Source organism: Vicugna pacos, chromosome 23 (genome assembly GCF_048564905.1).
Source record: "Vicugna pacos chromosome 23, VicPac4, whole genome shotgun sequence".
Classification (NCBI taxonomy): Eukaryota; Metazoa; Chordata; class Mammalia; order Artiodactyla; family Camelidae; genus Vicugna; species Vicugna pacos.
This window is the reverse complement of record NC_133009.1, coordinates 38,292,062-38,315,649: the sequence shown is the minus strand read 5'-3', so window position 1 is coordinate 38,315,649 and position 23,588 is coordinate 38,292,062. Positions and strand designations below refer to the sequence as shown.

Below are 23,588 nucleotides of genomic sequence, written 5' to 3'. Positions count from 1 at the left end.
TGAGGAGGGTGTGCTGGCAGCTGACGCAGGACGTGGCTGGGGGGGGTGAGGGGTGCGGTCCCTCAGGATACAGCGCCAGGCCAGGCGGGGCCGTGCTGCTCAGCTCCCGGTCCAGGGCGGGAGCCCACTCACCACAGGTTGTAAGCAGTCCGCTTCGGGGAACTCAGCTTCTTCTCCGCCCTGCAGAGGATGAGGGGCCATGGGAGACAGCCCGGGCAGCCTCCTACAGCCCCGCTGCCCCAGCCCCACCCACTCACCTCTGCGCCTTCGCCCGCCTCCAGTACAGCAGGCCCAGCACCCCACAGAGGGAGAGGACGCAGCCGGCCACGGTGCCCACCACTGCAGGAAGGGGCATGGCCGCCTGGGACACACTGGCCCGGGGCTCTGCGGGAGGCAAGGGGCGGGTGAACCGGGCGACCTCAACCCTTGCCAACCTCCCCTGGACCTGGGACCCTCAGGGTGGAGGGCGCAGCGACAGCTCCCCATCCTGCGCAAGTCCCAGGTGCCAAACCGAGGCCAGAGACGGCTGCAGGGGGCCCGTCCTGGATGGGAACTGGGAGTGGCCAGCAGCACCCCTGCCCCAGCCCCTCCCGGACTCCCTCGAGGCAAAGAAGAGGGCAGGCCTGGCCCCCTGCCTCGTGGCGGGGCTTCTGGAGCTGTGCTGTCCAGGACAGTGGCCGCACGCCCCTTGTGACTACACAGCAGCTCCAAGGTAAGATTTGCTGTGAGTGTCAAATGCACACAGGGCGCCAACGACTTACTGACAAAAAAAGAGCGTAAAATACCTCATTAATCATTAAAAATGGGTTACATGTTGGTGTGTTATTTTTGATATCTTGGTTTAAATGAAGTGTTACTAAGATTAACTTCAACTGTTTATTTTTTAACGTAGCTACTGGGAATGTTATTTACATGCGTGGTCCCCACTTGCAGCTGGCCACCGTGTCCACCAGACAGCACTGTTCCAGAACCTCGGTGGCCAGGGGCAGCAGGCAGAGGGGGGCATTGCTGGAGGGAGCCAGATCCTGGCAGCAGCAAGCCGTCTCCTCGGTGCCTCCACCCATCCCAGCCCCTCAGCCCACCCCGGCCAGGGCTGCCACCAGGAGCACCCCCACCTGGCTCTGAGGCCCCAGCCCTGCTCTCCCGCCAGTGGCTGGGGATGAACCAACCCCCTCAGCACCAACCCCAACCCCCAGGACCCAGCCGGACACCAGCCAAGTGCCACCTACCTGAGAAGGCGGAGAAGGAGACGAGGGTCTCGGGAGGGCTGTGCTGGGTGAACGCCACGACACTGAACCTGGGGCAGAGGCGCAGGCCCTCCCGCTGGGGCAGAGGCGCAGGCAGCAGGCCCAGCCCTCCCAGGAGACAGGCATGAGCAGCAGGCACACAGACAGTGTTTCGCCCACACCTATTCGGGGCCCTGAGACTGCACAGCCAGCACCCCCGCGCCTCTTCCTGCCCTATTCTGAGAGCAAGAGGCCCTAGAAACAGCCACCTGAGTATCCTTGGCATCAAGACAGAATCCATCCCCTTGCTTTGCAGAGGAAAGAACCGTGGAAACAGGTGGGTGTACTCCTTTTTGCCTTGCCTACCAGGAAGCCCGATCAGAATGACTCTGCGGATGCTTCTGGAGCAGCACATGCTCTCTCTTTGCAACCCAGCCCAGCTCTTTGGTTGACAGAGGGCATAAACAACCCATAAATGCAACTGTAAAGTTCTCCTCCCATCAGCCTTGGGGTCCCCATCAGTATCCCAGCCTCACCCATACTGGGAACCTGGCTTGAGCTGCCCGTTACAGATGTCCTGGGTCCGGCTGCAGTCCTCCATCTCCACAGGCACCCTCCAGGAGGTCGGCACAGCCCAGGGCCCGGGGTGGAAGGGGTTGGCGAGCAGGATGGCCAAGTAGGAGTCGTGTCCTCCATAGCAGTGGTCGTACCACGTGTGGTTGACAGCCTCCCGGGGCGGCTGAATCACTGGGACAGGGACCGGGACAGGGAAGGCAGAGAGGGCAGTGGGGCCATGGCCTCGCTCCCCAGCAGAGGGGCTTCCCTGTGTTTCCACGGTGCTCCCACCATTCATAACACATCAGCCCCATCGTCCAGAATGTTTGGAGCTGCTTCCTGCACCACGACTCACACCGGCCTCAGACATTTCATCCTGCCAAGGTCAGCGCCTGGACCCCTCACCCACCCCTGCTGGGCAGCAGCCAGGGTCATCCTCCCCCTCTTGTGCCCAGGACTCACGCGACATGTTGGTGGTGGCGATGATGCCATACCACTGGATCTGCCCGTCATCCTTGCCAAACATGCCCCGTGTGATCATCACGCCCGTCCCCAAACCGGGCTCCAGCTGGGGCGCTGGGGCCAGCTCTGGGGGGGCGCCAGGCTAGGGAGGACAGGACAAGTGAGGCCCGACAGTAGCCTCCAAGGGCAGGGCCGCGCCTGCCACAGTGGCTGGCAGATGCCCTGAACCAGAACTGGGACCCCTGGGCCAGGCTCCCAGGCGTGAGCCCACAGTGGGCAATCTGCGGAAGGCCAGGGGAAGGGGCTGGAGCTCAGCGGTGCGGATGAGGATGGAGGAAGACCAAGGGAGCGGGGCTCTGAGGCCGAGGAGGGAGCCTACCCTGGGCAGACGTGGCGCACACCAGGGTAACGGCCCGGCTGCACAGGCCATTGCTGCCCCGCACAGAGAGGCTGAGGCGGTAGGGAGTGGAGGGCTCCAGGCCAGATAGCAGCAGGGCATCCCCAGAGGTGTCGGTCTGGAAGACTGGTTGGGCACTGCTCCCGGCTGCCAGCTGCTCTGCCACCACCAGGCAGGTGTCCACGGCCCCCGGGGGCACTGTCCAGGTCAGGGTCAGACGGGTGGCCTCGGGCCGGCACTGCACGTCCTCCACGGGGTCTGGCTCTGCAGGTTTGAGGGTTCTGTGTCATGTGGGAGTCAGCGTAGCCCCTGAGGGGCTCAAAATCAGCAGGCATGGGGGACCAGGCATTTCTGCACCTTGGATGTGGGCAGCGGCCATGTGGGGAAACAAGGTCTCCTCTGGACATGCCGCCCATCCAGAGGGAGGGGGCATTCCCAGGGCGGTGTGGGCGCAGTGCCCACCTGGACGAGCGGGGTTGGGATAGAATGGACAGCACTCGGGGCACTTTGTCCCCCCCCGACAGGCACCAACATACCCACAGGCAGCACCACATGGTGGGTGGAGGCCTGGAGTGGCCCTGCCTGGCACAGCACCGACAGGAAGAGGTTGCGTCCAGGTGTGAGGTCCCTCAGGGCCAGGTGGGCTTGGCCCAGCACCAGGGGCTGCTCCCGGGAGAGGAGCCCAGCCTCGCAGAGCTGGGCGCGGCACACACCATGCCCCAGGGGGCCGCTGGCCCAGGCCAGGCTGACCACGGCACTGCCCACCTGCATCGACACAAGCAGCTCAACGGGCACCAGTGGGGCTGTGGGGAGGAGAGTGGTGGCCGCTGACCTCACGTAGGACTCAGGGTGCAGGTGAGGAGAGGGACTGGGGGCGCTGCGGTGCCGCTGAAGGAAGGAGCAGAGGTCCCAGAGGAGGGCCTGCCCACCACCCCCACCTCGGCCTTCCCCACTCCCACTCACACGTCCAGCCCGAGGTGTTGGCCGCCGCCCCGCAGAGAGGCCCAGCTTGCGCGACGACCGCCACCTCATACTCAGTGCCTGGAGTGAGAGCTGAGAAGCTGGCGCTGTCCACCTGCGCCCCCACAGTGCTGGAGCCCACCCGGGTGCCTGCCTGGAACAGGGTCACCTGGTAGCCATCCCGGCCCCCGGGAGCGTGGACCCAGGATGTCCGGAGCTGGGTGGGGCCTTCACTGGTCACATTTACCACAGGAGGGGCGAGGGGGGCTGGGGGGAGAGCAGGGTATGTGGGGAGAGGAGCGAGATTTCAGGGGCTGAACTGTGTCCCCCCAAAATTCATGTTGACGTTCTGACCCCCAGAATGCGACTATATTTGGAGGTAAGGCCTTTAAAGGGGCTACTAAGGTAAAACGAGGCCGTCGGGTGGGCCCTGATCCAGGGAGATTAGGACCGACACACCCAGAGGGACTCGGGGCAGGCGGCCGTCCGCACGCCCCAGAGAGGCCTCAGGCAAAGCAGCCCTGTGACCCCTGGGTCTCAGACCCCTGCTCAGAGCAGTGAGGGTTCCAACGGTCTAAGCCCCCCACGTGGACTCGGTTCAGGCAGCTCCAGTGACCAAGGCAGGAGGAGAGAACGCAGACCAGACCTGGGCCCCACCCCCGCAAAGGGCCCCTGCTCCCCCACCCTTGACCCAGTCGCCAAGCACCGGCTCGGGTGACGAGTGAGAGGAGCTGCCTGCTGAGAAGCAGGCACCTGCCAGTTCCTCCTAGGCCGCGGGGCCCGAGCCCCCGCAGTGCCGACTGAGCGAGCAGTCACCCCGCCGCCGCTCGCGGACTGCAGGGAGGTCGGGGGCCGTGCAGCCCTGGGGACCCACTCCCCGTGTGGCCAGTAGGAAGGGCCCGGCAGGGGACACTCACGCGTCCAGCCGGAGGCGTTAGCGCCACTGCTCTCATCCAGTCCCTGCAGGGTAGCCAGCCACACCAGGAAGGCGGTGCCTGGGGGCAGCCGGGCCCAGGAAAAGCTTTGTGCCTCGGGGGCCAGAGTGTCCTGGCCCTCCAGGGCTGGGGGCCTCAGGCGGTAAAGCCGCAGGAGGAAGCCATCCCTGCCCCCCCCCCGGTGGGGGGCTCCAGGAAGCACTCAGGACAGGAGGCTGGGCAGCCAGACCCAGGCTCAAGTTGGCAGGAGGTGCAGGGACTGCAGGACAAGGGGGAGACAGATTTGGGACAACCCAGTCCCTGCCCCTCCTCCCCCACTGTCTGACCCCGCTCGGTGGTCTCCAAACACAGCAGCCACGGGACTTGGAGCCCACCCTCGTTTCCTCCCCAGGAAAACCTCTCAAAAGACACAGGGCTCCACCCTGACGCCTGCTCCTTGCCTCCTTCACAAACCATCAGCAACTTGAAGGCGTGACGTCTGATCCACATGGTCCCCAGCCACACCCAACCTGTGTCTCACACCCCTTAGGACCAGGGTCCCCAGCTCAGCCGACATTCAGCCCCTGCAAGCTCACTCCCTCCCTCTCTCACTCCCCCACCGAGGGCCTGGGTGCACACCTGCCCCCTCTGCCCAGTAAGGCCCCTCTGCCCACTCTGCTCAGACCCACCTGCTTCTCAGCTCTCTCTCTCCCTCTGGGAAAACATCCCTGACTTCCTAAGGTGGCCCCTCTCTGAACCCTAAAAGATTAGCCAGAATCACATAAAATTCCCCGTAGTCCTCGATTTTAACCCACGAGAAGAGAGTTTCACGCGGCTCAAGGAGACTGAACACGTTTACGCTATGACAGGAAAAGCAACGCGCAGGGGAGAGCAGAGCTCAGTGTGCAGAGCATGTGCTTAGCATGCGCCAGGGTCTGGGTTCAGTTCCCAGCACTCCATTTACAAAAAGTAAAGTTAAATAAATAAGCTTGATTACATGCCCCCAAACAAAAAAGTCAAAAACTACTAAAAGCTGCACAAAAAAAATCAATACGCGTAAACCAACTGTTTGCTGGTCAGCCTTCCCCCGAGACCGCCTGGTTCACAATCTTTAGCTTCAGCACCTAAACCCACACCCAGGAAATGGGGCGCCGGTTACATACTTACTGCAGGGATGGCTGTGTGGCTGGCCGCCCAGAGGGCAGGGGAGGGGGAGTGCTTGCAGACAGACTCGGGAAGGGCCCCCGTGGACAGATGCACGACCAGACGGAGCACGTGGAGGGCACCGCCCCCGACCCTGCCACCGCTCAGGGTGGGCCTCCCGGAGCTGAAGCCGCAAACTCACGGGTGCAGGCGCCGGCCCTCTGGACGCTGGAGCTGAGGTTCCCCACCCAGGTCCACACAGACACGGTGTAGCAGGAGCCGGGCACTAGGCCCGTCAGCGTCAGGCTGGAGTGATCTGAGCCCACATCGACGAGACCACCTGGTGACCTCTGGCTGCCTTCCAAGTGCCAGCTGACCCTGTAGCCTTCCCGCTGCCCCGGTGCTGGGACCCAGCCAATGGCCAGCTCAGAGGGGCTGCCCCTGCCAGTGACTTTCAGAGACTGGGGTTCCAGGGATCCTGGAGAGAGAAGCAGTTTGGTAAGGGGGGCATATGATGTCTGGGGCCCTGTGAAGCCCCTCCCTTTCCTCCTCAGCCCTCCCCCACCTAGGTCTCTACCTCCAAGGCGCAGCCTCCCAGCCCCAAGGCGGGCGACACAGTGCTGGCACCCACCTGTGTGGCCTGGGAGGCTCTGGGTGGTGTTCCCCAGAGAAGAGACCACGTCTGCCTGGTAGTGGCCCCCAGGCCCATGGAGGGTGCCCGGGGTGGCACCGGGTGGCACGGAGATGTTTCTGAGAAGGCCTGGGGCTCCCTCGGTGTAGAGCATGGTCTGGCTCCCAGGCCCCCCGCTGGTCTCCTGCCCGTCCCGGGGCAGCTCAGGGCCGTCACCTTGTCCAGGCTGGGCTGCAGAGTTGGGAGAGGACATGGTCCCTGGAGAGGGAGGATTCACCTGCCTCTTGGTGCAGGGCCCCGCCCTCCTCCACCCTAGCCCAGACTCACCCTCCAGCCAGGCACTGGCCTGGGCCCAGGCGTCATGGGGCCCGGCCAGAACCCTCAGCTCCAGAGTGTAGCGTCCGGCTGGCAGGGGTCCTGAGAACGTGGCATTAAGGGCCCTGGGGCCCAGAGTGATGGTCTTCTCCACTGGCCCACTCAGCCTGAGCAGGTAGCCATCCTGGGCCCCGGGCCCCACCTCCCAGCTGGCACAGAGCCCTGGGGGCAGGGGCATGAGCAGCAGGTCCAGGGGGGCTGAGGGATCTGTGGGGAAGGGAGCAGGATGTGACCTGGGCACTGGTGAGAACAGTCCCACCCATATGCAGCTCCCCTCTGTGCTCAGGGCCAGGTCACACCCAGGTGGACACGGTAACAAATGATAACACATCGAGTGACCGAGTGTGCTGGTGCAAGATCCCACACTCCTCCCAACACCGCCATTCTTGCCCCCCTTTAAAGGTGCAGAGACCGAAGCTCAGAGAGGGTGAGCAATCTGTCCAGAGACCTACAGCCAGTGAGTGGCAGCAGTGGACTCAGAGCCCAGGCGGCCTGGCTCTCCACTCTTCACCAGCGCCAGACAGCGCTGCTCTGCACAGAAATGCAGCAGAGTCCCTGTGTGCTCAGCCCAGCCTGGACGCTTGTAAGTCTCAGGACCTGGTCCCTCTCTCTGAACCTTGGTCCCCTCAACGTAGCAGGGGGATAACAAGACTTACATGGGGCTGTTTTGGAGGGTAAATGAGATGATGCACGGGGCTGGCACACGGAGGGTTCCAGTGACAGTAACTGTCACCACGGACATCTCCTGCAGGAGCGCGCTCCCTCCGGGCCACACCCTTCCCTGCAGGGTCCTGGGCCCTCACCCCCCAGCTGTACCCTGCCATGTCCCCCTTTTGCTTCAAGCACTCACAGGTCCACTCAGTGGCGATGGGTCCCACTGTCTGAAGGGGCCCGGCAACAGCTGTGAGCATCAGCTTATAGGGGGTTCCCGGAGAGAGGTGAGCAAAGGTGTGACTGGAGACACCCCGTCTGATCCCTGCCATCAGGTTGGGGCCACCAAGGAGGTCTGTGAGGGCGAGATGCAGCCAGGCGGCGCCCCGAGAGCTGTTCCAGGAGGCCTGCAGGGCACTGGTGCCCAGGGCACGCAGCGCCAGCTGACCTGGAGCCTCGGGGGCTGGAGGGAGAGCCGTGGGCTCGGAGGAAGGGCCCGAACAGTGTCCCAGAAGCCAGAGCCCAGAGGCCGGCTGCGCTGGCACACAGCCCTGCACTGCCCCCTCCCAGACTGGCTGCCACCTGGGGCCTCGCCGAGTGCTGGCCTAACCTGTCCACTGGTGGGTGCTGGTCTTCGCCTGGAGGTTGGCGGCCCAGGTGGTAACCTCCAAAAGGTAAGAGGTCGCTGAAACTGTAGGACAGGGTCCCCGGGGCCACGGAGATGTTATGAGCCACTGCCTGGGATTCCAGGTGGTAGAGGAGAAGCTGGTAGCCATCCTGCCCACCGGGGGCAGTGCCCCACGAGGCCTCCAGGCTGAACGGGCTCCCAGAGCTGCGGAGCCGCAGGGCCTGGACAGCGGACGGGGCTGCCCCGGAAGCAGAGGCACCACGTTCGGGGCCAGGGCATCGCCCCTGCTGCTAGTGCTCTGGACAGGCCACTGTGCCAGGCATGGTCCTCGGGCACTTCGCCCTCCTTGGCACCCTGTCCCCCGACCCTCCAGGGTGTCCACATCAGTGCCCGCAGCCCCTCCCCTGCCTGCTGGCCAGGCACCTGTGTGGGCAGTGAGGACGACGGTGGTGTTCTGCCCGCAAGGGTGCAGGGCCGTCACTTCCAGCTGGTACTGACTTCCTGGCACCAGGTCCTGGAACTCAAAGCTGGACGCACTGGTGTGGGTCTGGAGCTGCTGCCCTTCGGGGAAGCCCAGGGGGCTCAGCTGGGTTAGACGGAGTATGTGACTGGGACTGCCAGGCCCTGGGGCTGCCCAGCTCAGAGCGAGGCTGGCGGACGTCCCCTGGCCACTCACGTTCACGGTTGGAGGTGGTCCTGGGGAGAAGGGTGTGTTCAGACGCTCCCCGCACACCCCTTCTGCCCTAAAGAAGGCGGGAAGGCAGGAAAGGCCAGAGCAGAGACAGGGTCTGGGTGGAGAAATGGCCCCGCCCTACTCCCCGCACCCCCAGCAGGGCTCCTACCTCTGCTCTTCCCGCCTGGACCCCCTTCCAGGGAGGGACACTCGTCTTCTTGTGGGGAGGAGGTGGTGGGAGGCTATGGGCAGACACTATGGGTCCAGCCAGGATCAGAGACGGCTGTCCTCTCATCTGGCACCCCAGACCCGGCCACGGGGCATCACGCAGGATACCCAAGATGCGGAGGCCGGCAGCTAGGGGCAGACCACTCTGTCCTCGTCTGGGCTGGGAGGGAGCACCGCTGCCTGAAGCAGACCAGCTGTGGGTCCACGGAGCAGCAGGGGGCCTGGAGGCCTGGGGAGCAGGGCGTCCCCTCACCTCCCCCACCTCCAGTGCCCACCTAACCTGCGCCAAGAAGCCTCCGAGCCAGAGGAGCGCAGCGAACAGGACCAGGGGCCTCATCTTGATGGACAGATGGACAGACGTCTGCAAGGGAGAGCCGCAGGAGGAGCCAGTCCCTCAACCTGCCCCTTGCCCTGAGAGCTGGCAGGCAGGCAAGGGCGGCTGCGCTGCATCTCAGCAGGGGGCAGGCAGCCTCTCCACCCGGGGCCCTGACCCCACTGCGCCCAGCTTGGCAGGGCCTGGTGAAGGGGGCAGATCGCAGCTCCCAGGCTGCAGACCAGCTCACCTCTCACTCTGCACCCCCTCCACCCTCTGCCCGCAGGTGGCTTCCCAGGTAAGGACATGCCCTGTGCTGGGGGTGGGCACACACACAGAGGCAGCTAGCCCCCCAGCTCTCTGCCCCCGGGAGAGGAGAGCCGTCTGACTCTCAACACATGGAGATGGATGGGGCGTTTGTGTTCCTCTGGGATCAGATCCTGGTGACATTGCCTGGGGGCGCGCTGCTGGGTGCCTGTGTGGATGGACCAGCTGTACATGTGAGCCCCCTTCTGGGTACTCCTGAGGCCCCACGTGCTGATGGACACTGGAGCACGCCCTAGAGGCCTTGAGTCTCCGTGACTGTAGATCTAAAAAGGCATGTGGCTCCACACCCTCACACCCCAGGGGAGGGATAGCCCAGCTGGCCGCAGTGTGAGGAGGGGCTGGACTGGAGCCTGGGACTCCCAGCTCCTCCCAGCAGAGACCGCATCCCACTCCCAGCCCCCAAGGACGCGTGCTCGCCACCCCCACCTCCCCCACCCAGACTAGCGGTGCCCACGGGCCCTGGCCCTCCTGCCCCCACCTGCTCAAAGGCCCAGAGCAGCCTTTCTGAGGCCTGGCCTAGAGGTCCCTCTAGCCTGGAGCCAATTACCTCCTGGAAATGCCCCCGCCCCGGCCCCCAGCTGTCACAGGAGGGGACAGCAGAGGAAAGGAAAGAGCTCTGGGCCCTGGGGACTCAGGAAGTGAGGAGGGGGACACGCAGCAAACACGCAGGTACAGAAACCGAGCAGCGAGACGGCTTCTGCGGGAGCTGGTCTCCCTGGGGCCAGTGGGGCTGGGAGCACAGGCCTGCAGGGAACCTGCTTAGCCCCACTCCCACCCGGGGTCCTCCCGCTCCATCAGGCCCCGAACCTCAGCGCGCCCGCTGGCCTCCGGACGGGGGCCTGGAAACTCGACCCTGCAGCCCCACCAAGTTTTCCAGGCTGCGTGTGTGTGTGCGCGAGTGTTCACGTACACGTGTGCTCCTTCAAATGAGGTGGGGGTGGGGGTAGCAACCAGGGAAACTGATGTGAAAGGTGGAGGCCTTGGTCTGGCCAAGAGGAGGGGGAAACACTCTGCCCTGGTCCCTCCTCCTTCCCACCTCACCTGGGGCACCTCGCGTGGCTCTTTCCGGCAGCGTCTGGAGAGCTGGGGTGGAAACACCCTAATTCAGAATCCAAGTGGAAGAGACACAGCAAAACAGGGTTCTAGGTAAGGGGGTGGGGCTTCAGACCTGCCCCAAGAGTCTCCGCCGAAGAGGGCCCGTTGGGGGCACACAGACTCCACAGCCAGCCCCACGGACGGGCCCACAGAGGGCACCTGGCCACAGGGGCCAGCCCTGTCCGCCCCCAGCCAGCCTGGGGCAGCCTCGTGCTGGGCCTCTGGAGAGGCGGCAAGAAGATTCCGACAGATAAGAGGCGGCCTCCCAGCCCCAGCCTCTCCATTCAGCAACAAGTGCACCACAAGGGCTGCGCCTCTTCCCCGGCCAGCCCGCCCACAGACAAACCCACATCCTCTGCCTAGAGAGCCCCTGCGTCCTCCCAAGGTCCCGGCACCTTGCTGATTCCTTCTGGAGAGAGCCGGGCAGGAGGCAGAGCCAGGCAGGGGACCTGTCCAGGCGTCCTGGCTCCAAATGCAAACCAGGCGCTGCCCAGCTCTCTCTTCCGGCCCCTCCTCTCCACTCCCCCTGCCTGGAGCCAGGCCTTGGGCACCCCCAACACTGGGGGAAGATAAGCTCCCAGCAGAGAAGGGCCAGTGGCTCCAGGCAGCCCCGCCTGCCACTCTCCCTCCCACACAGGGGAAGGTCACCAGGGAGGGGTCGGCCCAGGCCCCTCTGGCCAGGCTGTGGGAAGGCTGCAAGGGGCTGGGGGCAGTGGACTGGCCAGGTGATGGGTGTGCCCACAGCCGTGGCATGTGTGTGGACCAACAGTGTGTACGAGCACGCGTGAGTGTGAGGGTGCACACAGCTATCTCAGGTGGATGTGCACGCGTGGGGGTCCGGGGACGTTGTCAGGGGGCAGACAAGAGGGCCCCTGGGGAGAAAGGCCATACTGGGGAACAGATGTCCGCGTTGCTGGCCCTGGGCCTGGGAGAGAGGGAAGGATCCTCTTCTGTCATAAAACCTCCCTCCAGGGACCTGAACTCCAGCAAACTGGATCCCCCAGTACCAGGCTGGCCTTACTCATCAGTCCTTCAGCCAGCGGAGAGAGAGGTATGGGAAAGTCCCCTTCACCAGCTGGCACCCAAATGGTGTCAGGGAAACTGGGTCGGGTGGGGGCTGGGTATCTGGGCCGGCCCCCCCAGAGGAGGCTCCTGGGTGTGCCCAGTGGGTGCCCTAGCCTTCCTGCTGGCCCAGACCCACTGCACACCTCCCCCAGCCCTTCTCAGCCCTCCCCTGCATGTGTCCTCCTTCCAGACCTCAGCTCTGTGTCCCTGCCTCCTCCACACAGCCAGGGACAAGCTGGGCCTGCAACGCTGGGCAGAAGCTGGCCTGGACTGGTCCAGGATTTGGGGGCTGTGTGTGGGAGGACCCAGGGTCCCAGGGCTTCTCCAGAGAGGAACCAGAGAGGAAGAGGGCTGGACAACGGTTTGGGGTGGGGGAGCAGGATGTGCACAGGGTGCAGAACCCCCACAGCTGGCCCAGACCCCGAGATTCCTGCCTCAGGAACCGGGTAGGGCAGCCCCTTTGGCTCTGGGGCCGGCAGCAGCCTGGCCCACTCCCCCAGTGCTGCAGGAACAAGACTTGGGAATTTCGGGCACACCTGCCCCTCCGAAGGGCTTCTGGCCCTGGGGACAAGGAGCTGAGGCTCACAGCCCTGGAACTGGGGAGGGACAGGAGGGGACAGTGTGCCCCAGGCAGCCCTCCTCCCGAAGGCCATCTGAGACATGGGACGTGGAGACCATGGTTCCTGCGCCCCGGCCCTCCCCTCCCCCAACAGCGGGCTTCTCCGCCAAGGCTACCGCCTTCTGACCACTGCGGGAGAGGCTGTCATTGCAGCCCTGGGGAGGGAGGAACCTGGGGAGGAGCCGGAGCCCCAGGCAGGGGCAGAAGGTCGCCCAGGTCACAGCTGGTGACCCAGTGAGGGCTCAGTGCAGTCCTCCTGGCTTTCAGCCATTGCCGTGTCCTGAACCCAACCCTGGATGACAAGTCAGCAGCTGGAGTGACGAAGGCCTGAGAGCCATCCGGGCTGGCCCGCATCAGGAGCCAGGATGGCGTGGGGCTGGGGACACACTCTCGGGCCTCCAGTCCTTGCTTGCCCCAGCAGCCTGGATGGAGCAGAATCCACTGCAGAGAGGGCAGAGCGGGTGGCCCAGGCCGCCCAGCCAGTCCTGCCCTCCCTGAGCTTCAGGGGTGGTGCCCCCGAGCTCTGGTCACACACCTCCACAGGTGTCCAGGGGAGAGAGGCGGGCAGTAGGCAAGGTGACTATGCCCCCTCCACCCCCACCCCCGGCCCACCGCGTCCTGCTCCCCACCCAGGAGCTCAGCTCCAGCACCTCACATTGCCATGGCCCAGCCTTGGGAGGGGGAAGGAGTGTGCTCACTGCCAGCAGGGGCCAAGGAATGGGGGGCCCTGGGAGAACAGTGTGGGGAGGGCCACGCCCGCTTCCTCCTCGCCACCCTGCGGTGTCCTCGCTTCCTGTTCTTGACACAGCAAGGCTCAGAGCGGGCGGCCCTCTTTCCAATCCCCTCCCGCCCCCCATGTGATCCCCAGGGCCCCACTGTCCCCTGATGGAAACACTGGAGGGGCTGGGGGCCGGTGGAGGCAGAGTTCACTGCCCACAGGGTCACCAGGCATCCCCATACCCCTGCCCCTCCTCCCCGTCTCAGCACCAGAGCAGCTGTGCCAGGCCTCCTCTCATGGGATCCCCCAGAGGAGCACAGGCGAGAGGAGGAGGGCCGTGGCTGGGGGGCGGCTCAGGAAGGAGCCAGGAGCAAGGGCCGGGCCGGGGGCCTGCAGAACCCAAGAGCGCCATCCTGCTCTCCGCATCAGCCCACCCCAGGGCCAGCAGAAGGCCGCCCCTCCCCATCGCCCCCTCTGCGGGCCCACCCCCTGCCTATTGCACCTCATTTCTTTCCTGCTGTCATCATTTGACGGCTGAATCAGAGATGGGGGCGTGAGGGGGGTGTGGGGAATGTCACCAGGTAAGAGATGAGCCGGCCGGGAGCACGCACCCGCCGGGCCGCTGGCCACCAGGAGGCCTGCGGGCGAGGCAGAGGCCAGGCAGAGAGGTCTTGGATTTGGGGGCCGGCCCCAGACCCCAGGCTCCAGATGCCCCAGCAGCAAAGGAGACCCGGGAGTCCCCTGGTGTGAGAGCCAGAGACCATCTACTCTCTGTAAGTCTCTGAGCAGATGGCAGGGTTCTGGGAGGAGGCCTAGAAGGGGCTGGGGCCAGGGGAAGGCCCTCAGCGCCTCTGACCAGCTGTCTCCACTGCATGCTTTCAGGGTGGCTGGCCTAGTGCAGACTAGAGGCAGCTTGGGGTCTGGGGACCACCTTCCAGCCTGGCCTAACATTCTCCATCGTGGAGCAAGGATGCTTGCCTCCCCTTTCCCCCACCCCATCCCAAGTCTGCACCCACTTCTGCCTGGGCCTGGCCGGGAATTCCCAAGGCTTGGAGGAGCTCAGGCTTCCAGGGTGAGGGGCTGAGGAGCAGAGAAACGGAAATCAGTTTCTGGACAAGGTCAGCAGGAGCAGGAGCACCTGGGCCTCTACGCAGGCCAGCCCGGAGCTGGGTCGGCTGAGCTCTGCCCAGCAAGCAGGCTGGACGTGGCGAGGACCCCAGGGAGAAGGGCTGCAGGAGGAACAGGGCTCAGGAGCTCAGGGATCGGGTCGGGGTGGTCAGAGACAGCCTGGCGCCTCGTCCATTCCCAGGGAGCTGGGCCTCGGGCCACGGCAGCGATGCTGGGACACTGCCTGCCAGCCCCCAGCAGGGCAGAGGCAGGAGGCACCGACCCCTGGTGGTGGCAGAACGCAGCTGGGTGTGCGTGGGTGGCAGTGAGGAGGGGCGGAGGGAGGAAGCTGGCTTCCTGAAGTCTTCTCAGCCCTCAAAGACAGACAGACAGACAGCTGGCAAGAGGCACACGGGGGACACAGCTGCTTCAGTAAGTCCCTGAACCGGGGGCGGAGGGGTCCTGCGGGCCTGGGGTGGTGCAGACCTGGGGAGACAGGAGGGCCCCTCTGAGGAGGATGTGCAAGAGGGCACCTGGGGTCACGGTGCCTGGACGGGGAGTGGGTGCTGAGCAGCCGATGTGCAGGAGGGGGCGGGCAGGGCTCCGCAGGGAGACCAGGGGCAGAGGAGCCCCGCCGGCCGCCCGCCGCGGAGAGTCTCTCTGCCTCCCCCACCTGCACACCCGCTCCTGCCCTCGCCTTGGTCCCTGGGCTCAGCAACTCCAACACCCCCACCCCACCTCGGAAGCTGGGACCCTGGCTCTGGAAGATGGGGACTGTCCCCAGAGGAGGGGCCCCGCCACGTCCGCGCCCCAACTTGTGCCCCCAGCTGTTGCCTCCCCACGCGCTGTCGCTCAAGGGCTTGGTGAGGCCATTTCCTGTGACGGTTACAGAGGCGGGATGGGGGGATGGGCAGAGGAGAAAGGAAACACCCCAGCCTACCTCCCTGGACAGAGACCCCCAAAGCCAGCATGGCCCCGGGAGTGGGATCGCCAGCAGTCAGGCCAGCAGCCTGCATGCCGGGCCCCCTGTGGCTCCAAGGCTCACGAGGCCACCACCTTCTTGTCCAGAGGAGGCCCACGTAGACCCAGAGGTGCCGTCTCAGCCGTGGCCCTTCCCTCATACAGACCTCGTCTGCTCCTCCCTCACTGGCGCCCCAGCTTAGGGCCCGAGCGGCCCCTCCCCCTCCGCCTCCTTCTGGATGCTTCCCCATCCTCACCCACAACCTCCACCCTTTATCTTGTCCAGACTGCCACGGCCCGGGGTCTCCTTGCAGAGATCCTGGCCTCCCCACAGTGAGAAAGCCACCACTTGCTGGGGAACAGAAGACACCCCAGTGCAAACAGAGGCGCCGCAGGGCAGAAGGCTGGCCTGGGCCTGGCAGCCTCCCTCTGGCCTGTCAGGCAGCCCGGAGGCCCAAGCTCATGGCTGAGTGAGCGTCCCCAGCATGGTCCAGGCCTGCGGGGGATGTCCCAGAGCACAGCTGCCAGTCTCACCTTCGCCTTGGGGGCAGCCATGACCCAGCCTCCACCCGACCAGGCACCACCCAAGAAGCACGTGCGGCTGCAGGAGAGGTGAGACCTTCTGTGGGGGTCCTTCCCAGCCCCCAGCCCTGCCCGCCCCCCCCACTGCCTCTCCAGCCTGGAAAGGAAGCCAGATGTGCTCATTTGCATGCCCTTTACACATCTGGGGCACCAAGTTTGTGCCTGGGCCCCAAACCCCAGGTCAGCTTGAGCAGCCCTGGCGTGGGGGCCTAGAAGGAGGGCCAGGAACGGGAGGTGGGGGCAGCCGGGCTCAGGGCTGCCTGCTCTGGTGCACATGGGATGGGGCGTGGCGGGGCCCTGGGCCAAGGGGAGGACGAGGAGCGGCCTCCCGGGCCCAGAACAGCCAGAAGGCGGGCGCGAGGGGCTCACCGCCATCCGTGCTGCAGGCGGGGCTCCAACGTCTCTCTGACGCTGGACGTGCGGTCCCTGGGGGCCGTGGAGCCAGTCTGCTGCGTGAGCACGCCCCGCGAGGTCACCCTGCACTTCCTGCGCACAGCCGGGCACCCCCTCACCCGCTGGACCCTGCAGCACCAGCCGCCCAGCCCCAAGCAGCTGGAAGAGGAGTTCCTGGTAAGAACGTGGGGTCCCCTGGGAACCACTGCAGCCCCTGGCTTCACCCCATTATGGCCTGCGGGCCTGTGCCATTTGGGAGCCCTTAGGGAAGAGAGCTCTGGGGCTCCAGGAAAGAGCTCGCCCAGGCTCCCTCTTCCGCCCTCCACCCCATCCAGACCCATGTCTTGAGGCCAGGAAGGAGTGGCCAGGGCCCAGCTCTGCTAGGCCAGGTGGAGGGAGAGGAGGCTGGGAAGGGGTTGGCTGTTCACTCCTCCCTCCCCTGCCAGAAGATCCCCTCAAACTTCGTCAGCCCTGAAGACCTGAATGTTCCTGGCCACGCCTCCAAGGACCGATACAAGACCATCTTGCCAAGTAAGAACTCCAGTAGGGGCTGGGGGCAGGGCGCAGTCCCTGGGGCCAGAGAAGTTCCGAAGGCAAGACACAAAGCCTCAGCCAGGGAGAGCTGCCTTCGTGGAGCCTCCTCTCTCGGCCGAGAAATACCCACAGCTGGACCTAGCCGGGGACAAAGGAGCAGCCACAACACCAGGATAAGAACAGGGCAGCACTGTGGCCAGCACTGCCCAGGAGGACCCCAGGAAGTTGATCTATGGTGCTATGATCCACATTTTACACATGAGGAAACTGAGTCACAGAGAAGTTGAGTAACTTGCCCAAGGTCACACAGCCAGTTGAACCAAACCTTCTTCCCAGCTCAGGTTTGCAGGGGAAGAGGCCCCATCAGGATGGGCCTGCAGGAGAGGGCTCTGAGAATCCCGGGCGGAGGCAGGGCAGCGCTGGCGAGAGGACAGTGGCAAGACTGGAGCTGTGAGGGGTCGAGCCTGCAGGCTTGACACACCCAGGGTCAGATCCTCTTTTATTTCAGAGACAGGTGTGGGATCCTCCGGCCATGAGACCCAGGGAGACTCTCTCCCATCCAAGCAGCCTTATCTGGCTAACCCGCCTCCAGCAACCTCGTCTGGAGGCTGCAGCCCCCTGACTTGCCTGTTCTGATCTTCCCAGTGTCCTCGCCCTCTGCTGCCTGGGCTGATCAAGGGGCTGGACCCCAGGTACACTCTGTCCAGACCAGCTGGCCCTGGGGAGCCGGTCCCCTCTCCTTTCCCCCACAAACTAGCTTCATCCGGCTTAGACTTGGAGAAAGGCCTCCCCTTGGAAGAAAAGGCTAACATGCCCTGTGGCGGAATGAAGCCTGAGTCTGGGCCCAGGCGTGACTTTGGTTAAGTCGCTCATCTGAATCCCGTGGTCACCATCAGGACAAATTCTCCCTGCACAGCACCTCTCTCCCTGTTCCTCGTGGTCCAGCCCTCTTCCGCACCTCGCTATCTCCAGACTAGCATTCAGGGCTGCCCTCTCCTCGCTAGGCCGCCCCGCCCAGCACCACCCCGTTAACCTTCCCAGCTACTGCTTGGGTCACAGCACTCCACTGCTCAGGATCATTCTGTGGCTCCCTACTGTCTGCACATGAAATAATCCCACAGGCATCGGGCTAGCTGCTGTACACAGGGACCACGCAAGCCCGGCACACTCCTCTTCCCACCTTTGACCTGTGGCCCTGCTGCTTTTCATTTCCTAGACCCCCAGAGCCGCGTCTGTCTGGGCCGGGCACAGAGCCAGGAGGACGGGGACTACATCAACGCCAACTACATCCGGGTGAGTCACTGGCAGGGACGGGATGGGGGGGCCGTGTCCCGAGACCCCCCAGGACGCTTCCCAGTGTGGCTGGAGGTTTGGGCTCCCTGTGTCTGGGCTCCAACCCCCCCGCTGCCATGGCCCGGGGCCGAGCCTCCAGGCCTCCAGGCCTCCAGGATGCCCCCTGGGAGCACAGAGCAGACATCAAATGATGCTGGAATTAGACCTCTGGTGCCCTATGTCCACCCTGTCAGCCTGCCCCTGCCAGCCTCTCAGCATGGAAGGCAGCATGGTCCAGCCCCCTTGACTCCCAGGTCTGCGCGGGAGCATGCGGCCGGCCCCTTCTCCCTCTCTCTCTCCCTCGCTGCTCCTCACGCGGCCCCTCCTTTGTGGAGGCAGAGGGCCACCAAGGTCGACTTACTCAGTCACAGGGAGCAGGTGGCCAGCAGAGGCGGGAGGCAGTGGGTGTGAGGGCAGTGCCCTCTGGCGGCTCAGAGTGGGTAGCACAACGGCCGGGTGCAGGGAGGCGACCAGCCCTCGCGCCTGGGGACACATGGTCGCCCATCTGCCTGTGGAAACCAGGTGAACGGGGGTCTGGATTTCACTGGCTCTGGAGGGTGGGGAGCTGAGGATTCTGAAGGGGAGAAGAAAAGGCTACATCTTGCTACTAAACATACAAAGTAACACGTAAGTGTGAAACTTCCACTCAACAAGTGTTGCCCTGCCTTCTCCGCACTTTGTAGATGGCAGCGAGCGGGGGAGGGGACGGACGTCACAGAGGCCCTGGCCCTCAACACACTCTGCCGAGTGCCGCCCGCACCTCACACCCGCTAGAAACTACCCCTGATTTGCAGGCAAGACGCTGGGGGCTGTCGGCAGCAGAACCAGGCTTTGAAGCCAGGTGCCCCTCACTCGGACACGCGGCTGCCGGTGTGCGCGTCTGTGCTCCTGTGCGTCCAGGGGCGCACGCTCCCCGACCTCAGCCTGACCTCAACCTGCAGCCCCTGGGCTCTGGCCTCACCGCCCACCTTCCTCCGTGCCTCTGCCGCAGGGCTACGGCGGGAAGGACAGGGCCTACATTGCGACCCAGGGCCCCATGCCCAACACCGTGTCGGACTTCTGGGAGATGGTATGGCAGGAGGAGGTGAAGCTCGTCATCATGCTCACTCGGCTCCGAGAGGGCAAGGAGGTAGGCGGCCAGGGCGCTGCCCCCAGTGAGCCCAGAAATGGCTGCACCCCGCCCCAATGCAGTCAGCCTTGCTCCGGGCAGCTCAGGACACCTGTACACCCCAAAATACACCACCTGGAGGCCAGCCACAGCTGCGGAGGCGGGGGCACTTTATCTGCAGGTGTCAAGCTCTAGCTGGGGTGGACATGGTGGGGGACCCCATTCCCCTCTCTGCTACCCTGGTCCCCACTCCAGCCCATAGACCCTCCCCCTCTGACTCCCAGCTCCCTCCCTCCCAGAAATGTGTCCACTACTGGCCCACAGAAGAGGAAACCTACGGGCCCTTCCACATTTGCACCCAAGACGTGAGAGAGTGTTCAGAATACACTGTGCGGCAGCTCACTGTCCAGGTACCTCTCTGGTTCGCGGGGACGTCGGGACACCCCTTAGCCTCTGGGACCCGGGGCCGACCTCCACTGAGAGTCAGGGGTTTGCTCGCCCAAACCTGCTGGAATTCACACCTGAAAGATGCCCTTGAGGCCCAGAGAAAGAGGGACAGGGATGCTGTCCTCAGGGAGCCTCTGATTCCGCGGGACAGTGCCAACAAGCCACATGGGCACCTGTGCCAAAGAGCCAGGAGGAGGGCGGGGGTGCTCCAGTGGTCAGTGGTTTGCACAACAACGTGCAGAAGTGCCTAGAAGCTCGCCTATTACCGTGGAGTGTCTCCTACTCCTCAAAGCACTTCTCCATGGAGTCACTGTCCTCAGAGCATCACTGTCCCCATTTTCAAGGTTAAGGACTCGAACTTGGGTCTCACCCTCCCCTCATACTGTTCCCTCCCCACGTTTCAGAGGAGGGAGTGGTCGAGCACCTTGGGCAGGACAAGGCTGGTTCTCTGCTCGGGGTCCATGGCTGCGCCGGGTCACTCAGCCCTGGCACCAGAGAAGGTGGACAGCGCCTTCGTCCTGTTCCCAGTTCTCATGCCTTGTCCCCTCCCAGTACCAGGAGGAGTGCCGGTCTGTGAAACACATCCTCTTCTCGGCCTGGCCTGACCACCAGACCCCAGAATCAGCTGGGCCCCTGCTGCGACTGGTGGCCGAGGTGGAGGACAGCCCAGAGACAGCGGCCAGCACGGGGCCCATCGTGGTCCACTGCAGGTACGTGTCCCCTCTGCGGCAGCCCTTCCCTCCCACTGGGCCTCTCCTAGGAAGGGTCTAGGCAGAGCGGGGCCGGGCAGGCCCAGTTCTCACCTGGACAGGAACCTCTAGGTCATTAAGCAGGCACTTCTCTCTTTCTTCCTGCTGCAGAACCTGGACACCCGGGCACAGTCCAGAGAAGCAGCTCCCATTAAGCTGGGGGAGGAGAGGGACATGGTGTCGGGACCTCATCTATTCATCTCCCACACATCTACTGAAAATCTCATTGCCAGGTGCAGTGTTAGGTGCTAAGGAGACAGCTGTGAACAAGGCAGGCTGGTGGGGAAGATGGCAGATAAACGAACAGGTGATGAGAGAATGATGTGGGTGTGGGGCACGGACCAAGTCACCTAACTCAGATTTTGACGAGAGAAGGTCTTTCAGGAAAAGGGACCTCCAAGCCAAGCTAAGACCTGGAAGATGAATTAGCCGAGGGTAGTGGAGGGGAGCCTCCCAGGCAGGCAAAGCAGCACGTGCAAAGGTCCAGAGGTGCAGTTCAGAAACTGATGGGTTGCTGAGAGTGGAGTTAGAGAATGCAGGCCTGGGGGCCGTGGGGGGACAGGGATGAGAGACGAGGCTGGAAGGCAAGTGCAGGCCCACTGATGAGGGGGCTTGCGGGACTGGCCAAGAAGCCTGAATTTGCCATTTAAAAGAATACTTAAGCCACAAGCAAAAAAGTGGATTTGGGGGAGATGCAGGGGGCAGATTTAAAATAAGGAAAACATTTGGGAGTGCATACCCTAAACAGAAGGCAGAGCCCAGGGCACAGACAGAGCGTCTGGAACCTCTGCCCCACAGGGGACACCTGGACACAGTGAGGGGGTCAGGAGTGGCTCCCATCAGCCGTCCACATGGGAAGACTTCTCACGGGAGGGGATCCTGAGAAGACTTTGGAATCAAGGGCAAGACAGACTGGAGGAGAGAGACTGGGCAGGACTGAGGGGGCCACGGGAGCATGAGCAGCTGTGAAGACGAGTGACCACTAGGGAAGGGGCCCCATGTGGGCGCTGCCGGCTGGAAACCGCTATCTACCGCCCGTCAAAATGTCCCCAGGGACCGGAGGGTGACCTGGGGTAGGTCTAGAGTGGGGCTGTGAGGAGCGTGACCTCCTCCAACGCCAGGCTCAGCCTGTGCAGGTAGCACTACTTCCCCCCACGCCATGCCCGGATAGAGTGCCCTTGGTCCCTACCACCTTCTCTATAGTGTGGGGCCTGCTCCCGGCCTGCCCGGCCCCCTGTGACCTCCCCACCCTCCTCTGGCTACACCCAGTGCAGGGATCGGCCGCACCGGCTGCTTCATCGCCACCCGAATTGGCTGCCAGCAGCTGAAGGCCCGAGGGGAGGTGGACATTCTGGGCATCGTGTGCCAACTGCGGCTGGACAGGTGGGTCCGTGCACGTCACCGGGACTGAGACACGAACAGGGGCACCGATGCCTCTCGGGGGCCGAGTACCCACAGGTGCGGCGGCACCTCCCGTGAGACAGGAAGGGCTCTTTTGCTTAAAGGGATGCTTCTTCTGCAGCTCACGGCCAGAAAGGCATCTCTACCTAGAACTTCAGCTCTCTGGGGGGCCTAGAGGTAGGCCCCTCCCATAGGATGCCGCCGCCTGAACAGACCCCTTGCTCACAGTCTGGGTGCCTCTCCCCACAGGGGGGGCATGATCCAGACGGCGGAGCAGTACCAGTTCCTGCACCACACCTTGGCCTTGTACGCTGCCCAGCTGCCGGAGGAGCCCAGCCCCTGACCCCTGGTGCCCTCCCCAGCCCGGGGGGCTGCCCCCTCCCGCCAGGCCTGGAAAGATGGGTCTGGGGAAAGCAGGCCTCGTGACCTGGGGGACCCCTGGGGTGGGCATGGGAATGGGTGCCCCTCAGATGGGTGCCACTTCCTCCAAGGGCCCCAAGTGGACCCTTGGGGGACCCCCATGTCTCTCTGAGCCTAAAGCCAGGGGCTGACGCTTACACCAGAGCTGGAAAGAGGCCCAGGTGCCCTGGTCTCTGAAATGCCACATAAGCGCCAGCCTGTCCCGCCGAAATGGATGTCAAATGCTTTGCTGCCATCAGGAGAAAGCAGTCCAAGGGGCCCCCAGAAGCCGTGCCAGCTCCACACCCTCCCCAGGGCCAGCAAGAAAGGGACCCCAAGATCATCCTCCACCCATGCCCTGCCCAGCAACAGGCCAAGCGCCCAAGCTGGGGAAAGTCTGGTCCTCCTTGGTCAAGTCCTCAGCCTCCTCTCAGTGACTCTCTGCTTCCTCAGCCCACATCTGTGAGGCTGAACACCCCACAAAGAGAACAAGGACCCAGACTCCGCCGGGTCCACACATGTGTCCAGGGAGCAGACTACAGAGGTGAACCAGCCAGACAGTTGAAATCTCTGGAAGATGGAAAGTGTGGGGACCCCTTGGAGGCCCAGATGGCGGCCCGCGCCTCCGTAACTGCCAGCCACCAGCTGCCAGCTCCTCCCTAGGGAGACCCTCTGCCTGCCTTCTGACCTCAGTGGGGGCTGCAAGTACCCAGGAAGCACACAGGAAACGGGATGAGGGAGCCGGAAGCTCGGCCTGATTACAGACAACCAGCCCGCCACACCCTCCGCCCTGCAGAGCACGCAGGGACTGCGTGGCTATTTCAGGAACAACCTGGCTTAAAGCACCCTATGCAGACCCAGGGGCTCAGGCTGAACCAGGACCCCTCACATCTACCCAACCAGGCAAACTCTCTTCCGAGTCTCACATCAACACAATGTCCAGGGTTAGACCCATCTCAGGGCTGAACTCTGCTCCCCAGGGAGGCCTCCAAATCCTTGGTCCGCGAACCCAAGACAGGCTGCTACGGGGGAGGAGAGCAGCCTCCGGCTCTCCAGGCGCTGGGCCCTGGCACTGCCTTCGCGATGCCGGTCCTCCGTGGAACCGCCGGGAGCCGGACCCCAGACAGCAGCTGGGCCTCCAGCGCGGATGTCTCTTCCGAAGACCGTGCAGCGCTGGAGCTGAGGCTGATGTTCTTGGTGCTTCTGCTTGGCCTCCTTACTCCCACACAGGAACCTCCCCAGCCCTGTGAGAGGCACCCTGGGGCCCGTGGAGCTGGGCGCAGAGCCCTCAGGTGCCCAAGCCTGTCCTGAGCTCAGACCCTGCGGGACGAAAGGCACCACACAGGCCCACAGCACCCCCACCCTGGGTCCTGCTGCCCCGTCCCACTCCAGAGCTCAGGGAGCAGACCCGGAAAGACCCCAGGCGGGAAAATAAAGGCTTGTCAGACGGCTGAGGCAGTCCTTCTTTCCATCGTCTTCCTTCTCGGGCCTCTGGAGCCCCTTTACAGCAATAGAGAGCGTAGGAATCCACAGAGCAGGAGCAGGCTGCGGGTCTTCATCCCAGACGTGCGCCTCTACAGCGCTTCCAGGGACACA

General features: G+C 64.1%; 3 protein-coding genes across 5 annotated transcripts in view; 1 reads left to right on the top strand and 2 right to left on the bottom strand.

Moving 5' to 3' along the window:
• Positions 1 to 8,326, bottom strand: part of LOC102537849 (receptor-type tyrosine-protein phosphatase V-like) — a 14,072-nt gene extending 5,746 nt beyond the window's left edge. Inside the window, 17 exon segments of the mRNA XM_072948266.1 lie at positions 133 to 180; positions 258 to 384; positions 1,230 to 1,297; positions 1,763 to 1,973; positions 2,244 to 2,376; positions 2,378 to 2,385; positions 2,623 to 2,904; positions 3,177 to 3,443; positions 3,604 to 3,867; positions 4,518 to 4,713; positions 4,715 to 4,794; positions 5,860 to 6,135; positions 6,289 to 6,519; positions 6,616 to 6,870; positions 7,514 to 7,796; positions 7,897 to 8,180; positions 8,254 to 8,326. Coding sequence (XP_072804367.1) covers positions 133 to 180; positions 258 to 384; positions 1,230 to 1,297; positions 1,763 to 1,973; positions 2,244 to 2,376; positions 2,378 to 2,385; positions 2,623 to 2,904; positions 3,177 to 3,443; positions 3,604 to 3,867; positions 4,518 to 4,713; positions 4,715 to 4,794; positions 5,860 to 6,135; positions 6,289 to 6,519; positions 6,616 to 6,870; positions 7,514 to 7,796; positions 7,897 to 8,180; positions 8,254 to 8,326 — 3,086 coding nt within the window.
• On the bottom strand, positions 8,208 to 15,103 carry LOC140688661 (uncharacterized). The gene is made up of 7 exons (XM_072948265.1): positions 15,028 to 15,103; positions 10,974 to 11,137; positions 10,525 to 10,582; positions 9,124 to 9,204; positions 8,785 to 9,023; positions 8,619 to 8,638; positions 8,208 to 8,528 (listed from the first exon to the last, which is right to left on the bottom strand). The coding sequence occupies exons 1-6, from the start codon at positions 15,101 to 15,103 to the stop codon at positions 8,621 to 8,623; spliced, it is 636 nt and encodes a 211-aa protein (XP_072804366.1). The 3' UTR covers positions 8,208 to 8,528; positions 8,619 to 8,620.
• Positions 14,422 to 23,443, top strand: PTPN7 (protein tyrosine phosphatase non-receptor type 7). 3 transcript variants are annotated; one of them, XM_072948847.1, is made up of 10 exons: positions 14,422 to 14,519; positions 15,334 to 15,659; positions 16,016 to 16,199; positions 16,472 to 16,553; positions 17,773 to 17,849; positions 18,880 to 19,017; positions 19,296 to 19,406; positions 19,996 to 20,153; positions 21,462 to 21,575; positions 21,843 to 23,443. In XM_072948847.1, exons 2-10 carry the CDS (start codon positions 15,553 to 15,555, stop codon positions 21,934 to 21,936), a joined length of 1,065 nt encoding a protein of 354 aa, XP_072804948.1. In that variant the 5' UTR covers positions 14,422 to 14,519; positions 15,334 to 15,552; the 3' UTR covers positions 21,937 to 23,443. The 3 variants fall into 3 exon arrangements, with proteins under 3 accessions (XP_072804948.1, XP_072804947.1, XP_072804946.1); XM_072948846.1 differs by having other exon boundaries at positions 16,469 to 16,553; XM_072948845.1 differs by having other exon boundaries at positions 16,358 to 16,553.
• Positions 23,444 to 23,588: the final 145 nt, after the last annotated feature.